Here is a 16,054-nt window from a genome sequence, read left to right as displayed (position 1 = left end):
TCTTTGCACTTCTTATCACCTCTACATTTCAATAAATTTATTACCTTAAATATTTTATGTACTTAAGTAATTATATAATTGTATGTATATTGACAGAATTGTGTTAACATTCAGATCCTAGTCAAATTGTAAGTCCTATAGCATAAGTTTAAATATTTTAGTTAATAGATAAATAGTATAGTTTTTAGTATTTAATAAATTTAAATAAGTTAAAAATGTAAAAATTATATTTAAACTATTATTTTTGATGGAGAATAAAAATAAGCATAAATACGTGTATAATTATAAATTATATTTATTTAATCCTTTATTTACAGAAAATATGTTTAGAAAAAAAAAATGAAGCAGTACAATGCATTATAAATTTGAACCTCAATGCTGAATTTAACCTATAAAGTTTACAATAGTTAAGTGAAGCACGATATGTGCAAAAATAAAATCAGCAAAACCTCGTTCTGGACTTATGTCACTAAATTGTGCTTTGTTTTGTGGATTTGCTTGTAATCGTAAACATACTGAAACAAAAATAATATTAAAACAATTAGAAAAATTAATTTACAAAGGAAAATATGATCAAAGAAAATTTAGTTTATTAGAACATTACTACAGTAGGGTCTCGATAATCTGAATGGGCTTGAGAATTACCTAATTGCCATAATATGTATGTATTTATAAATATTTTCCGGTAATAACATCTTTAAATTGTGTGGGACAAGGCATACCAAAACATAATAGGAACCAGTGTACAAAAAAAGTAAATCAATATTCTAAATAGTCAAGTTCATAATTATACTCATAATATTATATTAATATTTTTATATATTCATTGTCTTTTGAAATTACAAGTTTTTACACGATTATACAAATAAAAATACAATTTCATGATTTAAATTACAATAAAATTGATGTTTTTTTTCAAGCCATAAATAATCCGAACAAATAACTAATCTGAAAAACCTCTTTCCCCAATCTCGTTCGGATTATTGTGACCCTACTGTATATTGATTAAAAAAAAATATAACATATTAAACAAACTTTGTAGACAATTATAATTTAAATATATTTTGAAATAAATAACTTATACTAGAAAATTCATTTAATACAGAGCACTCATTAAGTATTAAGGCGGGGTCAAACAGAGAGCGGAATGTCTGACAAGTATGCAGACTGCGGCGGGCAGCGATCCGGTTGTATTATTTTACAGACTGTGCGGGCAGCCTGCTTTATGTTTGAATGTGTTTTTAATGTTTTAAAAGAAAATTAATATTTGATATAGTTCATAGTCATTACAAGAAGAGGAAACACATCTCCCTACATTTGATGGTGATTTAAAACATGGTGTCCTCTCTAAAAATGTGGTATTAGTTGTGACTTTAATTTTAAATAAAATTCAAATTTGAACATTATCCAGTGTTTAACATGAGATGAGTATTCCTATAATACAATCATTGTTTATACATTACATAATATACATTAGACTTTATACATAAAATTATGTGTGGAAGTTAAAACTATGCTTTGCTCAAGTTAAGAAACCTAGAAGGTTATGCCAGTTTTTGTTGGACTGCAGTCAAGCAACACTTTTTTTTCAACTCCCCCACCCCCTGACAATAAACTGCATACATGCCGTGTAGTATTGCCAAGCCTGTGCACAAGTCGGCTCACAATTACGTTCCTTAAGTAAACGAGAGTATATATGAAGACAATTTGAAATTTTTCTCACTTTGAGCTCTGATTACGAAACAAGATTTTAAAATATTTTTCAGAATACTTCGATACATAGAAATCAAATTTAGGATGGGTAGTTTATGAGTTTCAAGCATTTAAAGTTAAGATAAATTAAATAGTGAATTCACATTTTTTGGGGTAACCATAAATTGATCATTATATATAACTATTAAATTAGGAATAATGCCTAATAATTTAATCATTAAAAACTGTTATTTTGCTATGTATTGTAACTATCTAAATTTTTCATCAATAAACAATAGCAGCAGAGGAGTAATATTGTGCAAATAGATCCTCCTCTGCTGTCGGTTTTAACAAGAAAAAAAATCATTAAAAATACATTTTGTCTTTTTAAAATAAAGTTTCAAAATATGGTTTTTATAACACACATGCATTTTGTTAGAATTAAATAATTTTTAGACTTAGATCACTAATCACAAATCATACTAAAACAATTAAAAAACTTATTAAAAGTAAATATGTTGAAACTTGTAGAGTTACACAAAGAATTACAGGATAGTTTTTGAGAGATATGTCTAGTAACCGAAACAACTGATTAACATCAACATATTAAACTTGTACTGTTGTACTGTAAATGTGTAACTGTAACCATAATTAGAAAATCATAGTCAAAAAATAAATAAGTCGTGTGGGAATTACCTAGGTAAGAGTAGTTATTACTTACCGCCAAGTACAAAACAGCTAACTGATGAAATAAAACCACTGAGGAACGAGTTAAATGGGAATGTGCCTACTAAACAACAGTATGCAAATTGTACGATTCCAGTTAGCATTATGTACAACAAATAAGCATCGATTATCTTAAGTTTTTTCGATGTCGTTTTCGCGTAATCGTCGTAAAACTTTGAAACAATTTCTAAGATTTTAGCCATTTTCAGAAACTATTGTACTTTTTTCTCCAACTGAAACACTAGTAGTTGGTTGATAATGAATTGTTGTCGAATATTAGACGAATAATATAGGATGAAAATCAACAAAAATAATAAATAATTAACATAAAACAACCAAATAAAAGCTTAGCGAGTTGTGGCAAAATTGTGTACTAGAGAGTATAGACCATAGTATTGTATTCCTTATGACTTAAATGAGTAGTAATCATCTACGTGGTCGTAACGTTATCACTAAAAAATCGAAGTAATCAAAGACGAGCACGTGTTATCAACAACAAACTCGCCGGCTCATGGACGAAACCGCGTACATAATATTATTTATTTGTGACGATCGAGAACCGCCAAGGCGCCAAACGGCCAAACTACACAAATTGTACACTATAATGACCTGTCCTAATAGGCACGAGGTTCCGAGAATACAAATTGAATTTCAGTTACGTGAAAACGAGATACCCACGAGTTGCTGTTATTATTTGTTTAGTCTTTTCGAACTTTCGATGTCTTTCTAAATTCACACGCTCTACCTCTGCAGTTTCTAACGCAATTTTAAAATGTATCACATCGAGTAAAAACTACCTATTACAGAATAAGACAATACAACTATATAAGGTTTATTTGAATATGTGATGTTAAGACTCGTCACTTTGAAAATAGGCCTCCATGGGCTCCATGACGTGCAAAAGTTAATAAATCACACCAGAATAAAATAACAAATAAAAAGCCTCCTGAACCGCGTTGCCATGTTAATAACGACATTGATTTAACACAAAAATTGGATGCATATGCATATAGAACTGTAAAGTTACAAAACGATATTATGTCACAGTCGCTGACATATTTTTGCCGTACCCTTCTCGTCGATATCATGCAAATCGAAATGTACCGTGAGGTTTGCAAGGGGAGCTCGGTATTGTTATTAAGTAATGTACAATAATATCTATACCGTCAAGTACTTGAAGTACTGATATATATTATATATATCCTCTTGGTGCAGAGAAGATATTCAAATACTTTGATGAAACCTATGTGAATTGTGAATGGAACCATAGGTACGCTGAGTTAACGAACAAAATGTATTAAGTTTGACCGTTAGACGTTTTTCAGTGATATTTCCTCCGGAAACTTGGAATGTTTTTTAAACGATTCTACAAAATAATCACTGTACTAATACTGTTTGTGAGTCGTGGAATAATTGATTTTATCATTTTTAGTCGGAGGTAAACACCCATCAATTTGGATATTAATTAATAAAATAAAAAATGAAATGTCGGCAGATCGTGCAAAACTTGCTCTGCAGAATATAGGCAAGAGTCCCAAACAAAATGTTTGAAATCGAAAACCGCTAAAAAGAGATTAAGAATTTTATGTGAACGGTTAAATTCAAATGAAACATGTTTGAAAAAAATATCCTTCAATTTAAGAAAACGACTATGGGTGTTTATATTACTGTATATGACAAAAAATATTGTGAAATGTCTGAAATTAATTTTTTTATTTCATATTTTTATATATATGTACTTATATCTATTTTTTTAAATATTATTTCCATTTTATTAAATATGACTTCAATTACAAAACTTAATCTTACATTTATACTGATATATATTTATAAATTAATATAATCTCTAATAAAGTATGGAAAATGATGGTATTTTCCATTTTGTAAATATAATATGATATGCATTCATAATTTTTTATTACGGGTTATTTTTTCGCGGTACCGGTTATATGGGGCAGGGGGTTATATAACATTATTATTTTTAGAATATAGATAGGACTAGGACCCACAGCTGGAAGGTTTCAAAATATTCATAATATATTGAAATTGAAATTATATTTAAACGATTTTTAAATTTAATTTCTACTTTATTTCTACTATTTTAAGTAAATATAGTATCACATAGACATGTGCTAATGCTAATACCTATACTATACAGTACTCCTTATTTAGAAGTTTAGAACTTATACCTACTATACAAGCTATTGTATGTATATGTATATTTAATATTTATGTTATATACTTACCAAAATATCAGTATATGACAATTTCGGCGTGGACATACAATACATACATTTAAGTTAACTCATAAGAAAAAAAAAATTAACTCAAGCAAACAAAATACTATAGACTATAATATGCAAATCTATAATAATAGGTATCAATTTACCATTGTATCAATTATTACAAGTGTGATTGTACGAATAAAATAATAAATCAAAAACATTGCATTTCATAAAAATAAGGAATTGCATACGATTTTTTAATGCTCAATAAAACTTTCTAATGGTAAATCGATTGATCTACAATTTTTTCCTACTTTATGAAAACTTTGGAGTAACTATTGAATTCTCAAATGTCATCGCAACAATGAAAACAAATGACTTCTATAACTATTATTATTATATATTATTTTATAGTCTTAATGTTATTTATAACGATGATTTTTAAAAAGTTTTTTTAACTTTTAAGTTGTATAATATACTGTATATTGTACATAATATTATAATGTGTTAAATTTATTTATGGTTAAAATTTTTATTAGACCTAGTGAATTGTAGATATAGTTAAAATTTAGTACTTACTATCTTCTATTGAGAGTTTGTTTTGATTCTATATTTCTTTTGAAATTTGTCATATCATATGTTTTATAGTATATTCTTGAATTTATCGAAGTTTTGGATAATTCAGGCTTTGAGATATTCAAACAGTATACAATGTTCGTTGGAACTTGGAAATTAATATTCGAAATCTAATACATCAAATTCAAATATTTTGAACAGTTCAACTTCGACATATTATAATATAATGGCATTTTAATAAATATATTTTTATACAACATAATGTATAGGAGTAGGTTAGTAGGGATACCGCCTATAACGGTTATAAGTTTATAACCCTATAGAATAATATAGTAGGTACATTTTTATTTTCTATACTCCTTATAAGGCCCCAATTAGTTTTTATGAATTTACAATTGGTTTATTATTAAATATTAATCTGAAAGTTGAAAATGTTTGATAAGTTCCAAAATGTTCAAGTAAAAATTAATTAAAATTTGAGTTCGATCTCGAACGGTTAAAGATAAAAACAATAATCGATGCCAATTTCGTCAAAATGAAAGTTCGATGACTATGGTTCATCCCATTCCTAATATGTATTTAAGTTTTGAATGTTAAATGAAATAAATTTAAAATAAATAATTTTATAGTGTAACCTGTGATGATAGACAATATGTTTGAACATTTTTTATATAGGAAAACTTGGGTAGGCCGTTGGCCAAGTTTTTACAGTAAATAAATCTTTTAGTCTACGACTATAGTACGCATATACAGGGTGATTCTTTTATCAAACACTCATTATTTAAAAAAGTATTTAATTTTTTCAAAATATTTTTTTACATGGTTTAAAGTTATTAAAAAACCAACATTTTTATTACAACATTATATTTTTAAATATTTTTTAAGTTTTTTACTTTTTTGAATGACAACATAGAGTTTTAATTTCATATTCCAAAGCGGAATATTTTTCTGAGTATTTTGATTCATAAAAATTGAATTTAGCGCTAGTAGTTTATGATTTATGAATTATAATAGATATTCAAAGTTTAGATTGGCAGAGTGGAGTGGTATGAGGTTACCCCGCAAAATGTTTGTCCAAACTTAAATTACCTACTTATAATTTATCAGTCATAAACTACTCGTCCTAAATTCGATTTTTATGAATCAAAATACTTAGAAAAATGTTCTGCTTTGGAATATGAAATTAAAACTCTGTTGTCATTCAAAAAAGTAAAAACTTAAAAAGTGATTAGGATAAAAAAATATTTAATGATATAATTTTTTAGGAAAAACGTTGGTTTTTTAACAACTTGAAACTATGTAAAAAAATATTTTTTAGATACTTTTTAAATAATGAATGTTGTTACAACTTACAAGTACAACATACGAAAGTTTTGAATTTTAGAATACAATAAGTAAATGTAATCCTCAACACCATAATATACATTTTCTAGAGATTTTTGGAATTTGATGTTGGCTCAACTGATATCCAAATACTCGAATTCCTGTTATCATATTTCGGCATGAAGTTTACCATATTCTGGAGTTGGCTGTTGTGGTTGTGTTTGTTCTTGTTGACCGGTTTTTTAGGTGAGGTGTCCTTCGCGATCAGCAATTTACCTGGTAACTGGTATCAATTCACAATTGCGCTACCACAAAAAGAAAAAATATTCATCGGCAGCCGTCGTTGTGGCCGAGATCCTTCATCACGGTCTCCATCATAATTCGTTACTCGGTGAGTGGGAAAATTCCAATTTTTCATTTAATTTTTTTTTTATTATTATTCGGTAACTAATATCGTCTTGCTCGTGCGCTTCGATTGGGAATTGGGGACGTTCAGACGTTCAGTGCTCAGTCACGACTCACTTGCGTCTGTTAGCTGTCACATAGTTTGTGTTATCACTTTTGCTTTTCGCGTCAGTCGTAATCACTCTATCACTCACTCAACACACTGGTCACTGACTCAGTTTAAGTTTAACTGCGGCTGCAGCACTTCGAGCGTTCGAGCACACGGACAATAATTTAGAAATCAACACTGATCAAACGATAAATAAATTACCCTACGAGACTGGACAACTGCATTCGACGGGGTCGTCGTTTCAGCAGGTAAGTGTTCAACGTTCCGATATCGTCTTCGTCTCCAATCGCCAACCCCGCTATCCGCTATCGTCTTTCTGAAAAGGCGTTAATCAACAACCATCAATCTACGGTATCTACTCGATTGTTTTAACGGAAACATCTCCTTATATAGCAATTGGGCACGGTTAGTGTACCTCCCCGCGGGCGCCCGATGACGTGACCTTATTCGTATCCGCGTTTGCTTCACTCCATACGTACGTCACGATACCCTACCCGTTCTCCCACGTAATCTTGGTGGGGATGGTGCAGTCGCCCTCCGTATTCCCTTGCGAACCGTAAAGGTCATAATTTTTCATTAGAAATTAAATCTCATCGAGTATCCCCATGTCCCATGAGGCCATAAAGTCGTTCCCCAGAAGTCCTGACCAGACTTCAAACGTGTGATGTTTTCCAGTGGGTACCGCGGACCCTTACATTTTCAACTCGGACGGCACCGTGGTCGATGACGACATAAAAATCCTAATTGGTTGCCGATGTGCAACGGTCGATTTCCTATCGTTTCGGGCTCAAAACGGTTTGTCGAACGTGAAACGGCCGAAAATAGTCATCGCGCGTGTGCGTGTCGACACCAATTCAAACACTTTCTAGTTACCAATTTTCCAACGTTCGATTTTTCGCCGTTAAACGTTTGCCGCCCGTCGTACTGGTGATTGTCGCGCGTTGTCTCAGCACGCCCAACTATTCGGAGACGTTCCTATTTTTATTGTTACCATTAGTTATTATCATTATTTGTTTCATAATTATCAATATTATCATCATCAATTCGTCATCGCTTTCGTTGGCGCCGTTACGATATAGATTATAGGTAGACAAACCGCTATAACCTTAAATCTATTGGATGCCGTTTTTCAAGGTTTTTCCGATCTGTTTGTTACCCGCAATTCAACATTACCTCCTAATCGGCCGATTGTTTCACTCAATAGTGCATATATGGTAATATTTCGTTTTGTCGTCAACGGATTTATTTTTAACGCTGACGGTCGTCATCATTTGTCACCATATTTTGTATTCGATATTATTAAATTAAATACGTTATCACGTTCGGTAATTGCTCGTTTTACATAGTTCCAGTATCCAATTAGCGCAAGTAACCATACATTTTCATCAATTTAAAATCCTTAATACATACATATCGTATTTTATTTGAAATCATAATAATTAATCTAGATTTAGAGTAAAAATAAATAGCGTGTACTTACTGTTAGTGCCATTATTTAATATCATTATTTAATTATTTATGAAAGTTTCTATAAGTACTTTCCTAGTAGTTGCTCAGTAAAAAACTGTTTTTGCATCTTAGAGTTATTTTTGGATAATAAACGACGAGGAATCAATGTTGTATTTAATATTTATTTATTGTTGATTTTAGAAATTAAAATAATAATTTTTTTTTGCCTACTTAAATTAGATTAATTGAATAATAAAATTGTTGCTGAAAAAATATCTCATCAAATTAAGTACATAAGGAAAATATTTTGTTTATATACCTTACCTTAATATTTGTATTTGTATAATAAGGCTATAAATTATCCAACAATATGTTTCAATCTTAAATAAAAAAAAAAAATTAAAATTATAAGTGGGAGTTGTTTTTTAAGAATAACAGTATGTAGGGACTTAATAGGCAATTAAGAAATTGATTATTATGAGAATCATCTTGGATCTCCTACTTAACTAGTTTAAACCACTTAATATTTTTATAGCAGTTAATTTAAATATTAATATAGAATCATTGTTTTCTATGTGTATCGATGAATATAAAAGAATTAGTAGTTCACCATATTAAACTTTTTTTACTAATTAAGTACTTTTTATATATTAGGAATGTTCAAGCTATATTACTGTAATATTGATTATTATAAAAATATGTTATATTATTTTAGAATCTCAATCAAATATGGCTATAAATGTATATTCAACTAACGTGACATCTGATAACCTCAGTCGTCATGACATGTTAGCATGGGTAAATGATACTTTGTCTGCAAGTTTTACGAAAATAGAAGAACTATGTTCTGGCGCAGCTTACTGTCAATTTATGGATATGTTATTTCCTGGTGAGTGATCATAATTACTAAACTATAAATTGAATAGTTTTTTTTTTATTGATCTATTTTTTTACAATCTGGCTTCGTAGGCCATTAGTTACAGCTTCTTCTTTTTTTTTTGTAGATATTGAATAGTTTATAATGTATTAAAATTGTAAACAATTATATTACAAGGTATATTAAATAATAGTGGAGAATAACCTAAATGCACCATTTCACATCCGCCTATATTTATATGCTCTACCAATTAAATGTTTAACGACCCTATTTATTGGTCAATTCAATCAGCCAACTTGGATTACCCATCTGTAAAATAAGAATAAATGGTATATTATGATTCATAAGATTATGTGTACATCTGTAAATAAAACAAAAATTTATGTTAACTTCATATATTTATTAAAAACATACATTTCGTATAAAAATTAATTATATTCATAATATTTGAAAATCATAAATTAAAATAATAACTGATAATAAGAATAATTTCATATTACTTATCCACTGTAGCTTTGAGGGCAATATATGCATACAATTTGGTTTTTATGGCTTATTTCGTCAAATCCTAACACATTAAACAGTTAATATACAAAATAAATATTTTCATTATCTTGTAATTTTTATATTAACACTATCTTATGAACAAATTTTTAAGCAAAACAATATTGGTTAGATTTTGTTTTAATATTTGGTGTATTAGTTATTGTAAAAATTTTAAATCCATAATTGTTGTGATTGAATAATTTTATTAACTTGAATATACCTTATATAAATCCATTAATTTAAGTATTGAACAAAAGTTTTAAAGTATTAAAAATATTTTTGAGTAACTTTTTTGTTTGATAAAACAATGTCATAAAATTTTTATTTTAACTTTTTTAATGTATAAAAAATATTGTGGGCAAATAAACATTTTTTAAATATTTTAATAATTTATTACAATATTGAAAATATTGTTAATCAGAAAAATTATTTTCTTCTATCACATATTTTTACTGATTTTTACTTTATAATTGATTTAAAATAAATTGAAAATGAAAAGACTGGTTCTCTCATTTTTTTATATGCTATAATATAAATTTGACCTTCATAAATCATCATAAACATGTCTTAACAATAAACTTAGAGTTGATAATTATTGTAGGTCCTTTTTTATATCCCGTTTTATATCTAGTTATTTATTAAAATCGTGATTTAGTACTAAAATTCATTATACATTTATGAGTAACTAAGACTATAATAGGCTTATAAACCTCTAATCTCTAAAGTTTATATTATTGTTTCCAAAAAAAATTCATGATACATAATCACACAAAATAGTGTATGATCCCACATTATATAAACTTTTTATAAAAATGTTTCATCATTGTTTATTCACTATTATTGATTTTATAGGTAGTGTCCAAATGAAACGAGTCAAGTTTAGAACAAATCTTGAACATGAATATATACAAAATTTTAAAATACTCCAAGGGGCATTTAAAAAAATGGCAGTTGATAAGGTATGTTGAAACTTAAATTAAAATTTTACAATGTATAGGCAATAACAAAATTAATTTTTAACTATTTAATTTACTAAGAAGTCATCATTTTACTAAAAAGGTTAGATGAAATGTAGGTAGAATCAATAATGTTTATTCTATTAACTATCAATTTTCATTATTTTATAATATACTGTGTAACAGTTATAATACCTTGGGTGTTGTGTTATGGGTTTTGTATTTACCCACAATTGGGATGGAAAAAAAATTACTTTACAGGTGATACCTGTTGATCGCTTAATCAAAGGACGTTTCCAAGACAATTTCGAATTTTTACAATGGTTCAAAAAGTTCTTTGATGCTAATTATGATGGACGTGATTATGATGGCCTTGATGCTCGTGGTGGTGTTATGATTGGTTCTGGTGCAGCAGAAGTGTGTGGTTTTCAAGCACCTCCACCATATCGTGTACCACAAGCTGCTCGCGCTTATAAAAGCCCGTCCTATGGACATGGTATTCATAAATGCTCAATTTTTGTGTGTTTGTTAGTCAGGATTATAAAATTAGTGAATTTCAAAATTTAGATTTAATCTTTATTTGCAAAAAGTAAAAGTTCAATATATATTTATTAAAAATATTTATTCCTGCATGTTGATATAATAATATTATATTATTTATTATCATATAATGATACTTAATAATGTTATAGACTTTATTTAGTTAATTTTTACAAAACCTCTTTTCTATGAAACAAAAGAATAATAGCAACATTGTTGAATACGGAATGTATAAATCTTTCTTCATAGTTAAGTCATATTTTAGATAGAATATTATTGGTATTTAAAGTTTTATTTTTTTTAATTAGTTGTTTTCTATTTGTAGTTTAGTTTTTTTTAAAGAATAGAATATTACATAATAGTCATAATATTATAATTAACAAAGAACTATAGGTTATGTATGGTTTACTATTTTTTTAGAATCCCATACATTTTAATGAAAATAATATCTTTTTTCATCTAAAAATCAAAGGCAAAAATATTTATATTAAAGAGGACGCTACCCAACCATTTGTTGTCTTCTTCATACAAGTGTGTAACATAACCAATTTACATTCAGCAGATCTCGTTTAGCTCTGTTAGTTAAAAATTTTTAGTTAATCAACCTACTGTGAAATATAATGGTTAGAACATTATCTGTGTTTGTACGTGGGTTTTTATGATAATTCAGTTATGAATTATGATCATTTTTATTTACACTATAATATATGAAAAACTTGCTAAAAAATTTAACTATCTTTTAAAAAATCCATACAAATGCACATAATGTTCTTACCATCAAGTTTCTTAAAAGGTCAACTCACTCAAATTTTTAAACTAATGTAGCTAAACGTGATCTGAGCATAAATTTGGTATGTTATGCATTTATAGACGGAAACAACAGATAGTTGTGTAGTATACTCTTAACGGATATATTTTATAACAACAAAAAAACTAACTAAAATTGATACTATACTCTGTTCCATGAGAGATTGTGTTGGGTCGACCTAACTCATTTTTCTACATCTCCATGTGACATCCGGACATAAAAAAACCAGTTTTGATTGCAGGGAGATGCATAGAATCTGCATGTTCTCTCAGACCAAAGTGTAGTAAATTTTCTTTTTAAATGAAATGTTTTTCAATTATTTTTGATTTCTCATGATTTTTTTTCCAAAATATCTTTATGGAACCTTAAGAATTATTGTTATGCTGTTTTAGATTGAATAATGAATGTATTTTAATTTTTGTTTGGTCACCAATATTCTTATCTGCTGTTAATTTCATCATTTGATTAAAATACGCTAATTATATTATTTTCTTCATGTTTATAATTTTGATATTGAATATTTGTGACAAAAGCTTAACAAGTCAAAAAGTGGTTTTTAATTTATTATTTTTATTTTTTTTAACTTCATTCATTTTGTTTTATTTTTATTTTGCAGATAGTACCTATAGATAGGCTGGTCAAGGGGCGTTTTCAGGATAATTTCGAGTTTTTGCAATGGTTCAAAAAGTTTTTTGATACCAATTACCAAATGAATGATTACGACCCAGTAGGTGCGCGCAGTGGTGAGGGAATGGGAGCAGCCGGTGCAGCAGCCAGAGCAGGTCCTGTCAAAAAACCATCTGCGGCAGTCCCGCCTAGAAATGCCACAACCCAAAATCGTTTATTCCGTCCCGCGAGTAACAGCAATAGTTCGTATTTTTGACTCGAAATTATCCCAAATTCCCAAAATGCTTTTTATGCTAGATTTTATTTTTTTTTTTTCAAATTGACTCATATTAGTTAATATTGTATTTACTATTATTTAATTTATGAAATTGTTTTTAGTGTCTAATCGTGTTCCTTCAACTAGACCAGCAGCACCTGCCAATCTGCGTGATAGAGGCGATCATAAAATTGATGAACTTAATAGACAGGCAAGTTCAGTCTTAAAACAGTTCTATTTAATTCGAAAAAAGTATTTGTATCTAATTATTTTGATTGTAGATGAGTGAATTGAGAGTTACAGTTGATGGTTTGGAAAAAGAACGCGATTTCTATTTTGGTAAATTACGTGACATTGAGGTAATATGTCAGGAACAAGAAAGTGAACATCCATTATTTTCTAAAGTATTGGAAATTCTTTATGCCACTGAGGTATGTAAACGCTTTTTATTTTTTATCAATACTTGTTAATGCATATTAATATTGTATGATAAATAATTTTAAGTTTTCATATTGATTATCACGATCAAATCATTCTTTGGGTTTATATTATCTTATATATCTTCAATTACATAATTTATTATGAATTTTGATTTAAAATAACAGAATTACTCACTCTTAGGTTTTTAGAATCTTATTTTGGCTTCTTTTCAAGTATTTTGTTAAAGGAATTCTGCACTTAATCTTGGCTAAAAACATTTCACTGGACATTCCAAAAATATATTTAACCTTACAATGTAATTCTAATTAAAACCACCAAGACACAATACATTAAAATGTATAAGTACAATTTTCACTGTAGAATATAACTCAATGTTAACAAGTTATGTATTGAATTTGTTATGAATCAACCTAAAATTGAATGATAAATTGATTTTCTTAACTATAAATAATAAAAATTCACAACTCGCATTGTTGATCGACAGTTTTGTTATTGTCTGTGAAAAACCGGTATAGTAATTATAATCCAATCTATAATTTTATTATATTAGTGATATCTGTTGTATCATTTTTCACAATTTTCCTGAATGGCAGAAAAAAAATTTAATTCTTTTTGTAGACTTTTTGAAAAAAATAATTTTTATTTTATTTGTCTTAATAATATTTTTATTTAAAGCAACTTAACGATATTCTACTGTGATTTATAATTTTAGTTTGACAGTTAGGTAATATATAATGTATAGTTTAACTTCTATTTGATACTTAAATTAATGCTATATAACTAGGGATGGACCAATGCCACATTTTACTGATACCTGATGCTCCGATATATGCTGCCGATATTAAACTGATACCCAAAAATATATGGTAATATTAAAACATTTTTGAAAAAAAATCATGAGCCGGTACCATCAATCAATATATAATAAAACCGATATTCGATAACATAAATATTACCTAGAAAAGTGAAAGCATTGATTATTAATGATAATAAACAATTACTTAATAGATATAAGATGTTTATTTTTAATATTTACCATTTGATAACCTCAGAAGTAATAACTAGTCTAGTATCTACTGACTAGTTGTAGTACGACACTGTGACTAGAAATGGTATTGTTAAAATATATTGTATTCCAATTTCGAATTTTTAAAATATTAGTGAAATATACTATGCTGTTTGGTAGGTTTTTTTTTTTGAATTGTTTTTCTTTCAAAATCGATATCTTGTATCGGTTCTAGTAACGACCCATCCCTAATAGTAACATAATATTATAAAGACTATTTTCAATTGTTAAAAATGAGTTACAAATTTAAAAATAAAAATAACTATACTTACATATTTACTTAATTAATCAAGTAACTCAGTTATCTTTAATAATGATTAAGTTTTAAGTATTAAAATATTTAGAAAAATAATTGTTTAATTCTTAATTATGAGTTATTGTGGTTAGGTACATTCATTGCATTTAAGAAAAAATAGATTAATTAAAAAATATTTAGGTATAGTGATGACTGATGAGACTATAGTTTAGTTACATACAGACATGAACTTTAAAGTGACTTTCGGCTCATTCCTTATTGAGTAACCTAATCAATAGATTATCTAATTTTTTAACTAATTTTGTCCAATTTATAGAAATTCATAATAAATAGTTTATAGTGTATAATTCTCTATGTTACCCATTATTTTACAATTTTTTATAATTTTTAAATAAAATATGCTTTTAAAATACAATTATTTCAAAATATGCACTTAAAGATAAAAAAAGAACTGAATATGTAATATATAAATTATCGCTTTAAACTCCAAGTATTATGAAACAAATTTCAAAATTACTTATCATGGGTTTATATGGTAGACCAGTCACACCCAGCAAACAAGAGACCTAGTCTGGTGGCTAGATTTTTGACGTTATGTTTCCTGGGAGAAGTTAACATTTAACTATGCTTTGAATGATTATTGATAAACATATAAACTCTTATAAGCCCCTAGTCTTAACAATAAATAATTAATTAATCGACTGTTCTAAAAAAAAATATCATAATTCATTGTATTTTAGGAAGGATTTGCTGCTCCAGAAGAGGTTGAAACTAACAATCATGATGATGATGAAGCTTACTAATAGAGTCTCTTATTTAATTTTTTTTACTTAATTATGATTTTTTTTTTTAATGATATTTATTATATTTTACATTACGCTATATAATAAACTGCTAAAGGCACATGTTCAAAATTGTGTACTGTTTCTTTCTAACTTTTTTTTTGTTTCTGTATTATTTATAATTATTTAAAGATGACCGTTACCATGGCTCAACCTAAATAAGCGGTCCATCATTTAAAATTTAAATATTAATTATTGTTTGTATTTATGATATATAATATGCGTATATTACATATATATATATATATATTTATTTAGGAATAATAATTTATAATTCAATGAAATTGCCTGTTAAATATTCAATTAAACTTATTCAAAAAAAGAAAAAAGTAAA

General features: G+C 27.7%; 2 protein-coding genes across 7 annotated transcripts; one reads left to right on the top strand and one right to left on the bottom strand.

Moving 5' to 3' along the window:
• Positions 1–271: 271 nt before the first annotated feature.
• Positions 272–2,831, bottom strand: Dad1 (dolichyl-diphosphooligosaccharide--protein glycosyltransferase subunit). Its single transcript, XM_015523217.2, has 2 exons — positions 2,414–2,831; positions 272–515 (listed from the first exon to the last, which is right to left on the bottom strand). Exons 1-2 carry the CDS (start codon positions 2,619–2,621, stop codon positions 385–387), a joined length of 339 nt encoding a protein of 112 aa, XP_015378703.2. The 5' UTR covers positions 2,622–2,831; the 3' UTR covers positions 272–384.
• A 3,951-nt stretch (positions 2,832–6,782) lies between these two features.
• Eb1 (microtubule-associated protein RP/EB family member 1) lies at positions 6,783–15,792 on the top strand. 6 transcript variants are annotated; one of them, XM_015523234.2, is made up of 7 exons: positions 6,783–6,933; positions 9,221–9,394; positions 10,781–10,887; positions 12,849–13,101; positions 13,238–13,326; positions 13,397–13,546; positions 15,619–15,792. In XM_015523234.2, the coding sequence occupies exons 2-7, from the start codon at positions 9,235–9,237 to the stop codon at positions 15,679–15,681; spliced, it is 822 nt and encodes a 273-aa protein (XP_015378720.1). In that variant the 5' UTR covers positions 6,783–6,933; positions 9,221–9,234; the 3' UTR covers positions 15,682–15,792. The 6 variants fall into 6 exon arrangements, with proteins under 6 accessions (XP_015378720.1, XP_015378723.1, XP_015378716.1 ...); XM_015523237.2 differs by lacking the exon at positions 12,849–13,101 and adding an exon at positions 11,146–11,380 and having other exon boundaries at positions 6,789–6,933; XM_015523230.2 differs by lacking the exon at positions 6,783–6,933 and adding an exon at positions 6,940–7,304.
• The last annotated feature ends 262 nt before the right edge of the window (positions 15,793–16,054 follow it).

This window comes from Diuraphis noxia, unplaced genomic scaffold, assembly GCF_037042655.1.
Source record: "Diuraphis noxia isolate RWA-SAM2 unplaced genomic scaffold, SU_Dnox_SAM2 contig0003, whole genome shotgun sequence".
Classification (NCBI taxonomy): Eukaryota; Metazoa; Arthropoda; class Insecta; order Hemiptera; family Aphididae; genus Diuraphis; species Diuraphis noxia.
The sequence above is the reverse complement of the archived record's forward strand: the minus strand, read 5'-3'. Positions and strand labels throughout refer to the sequence as shown.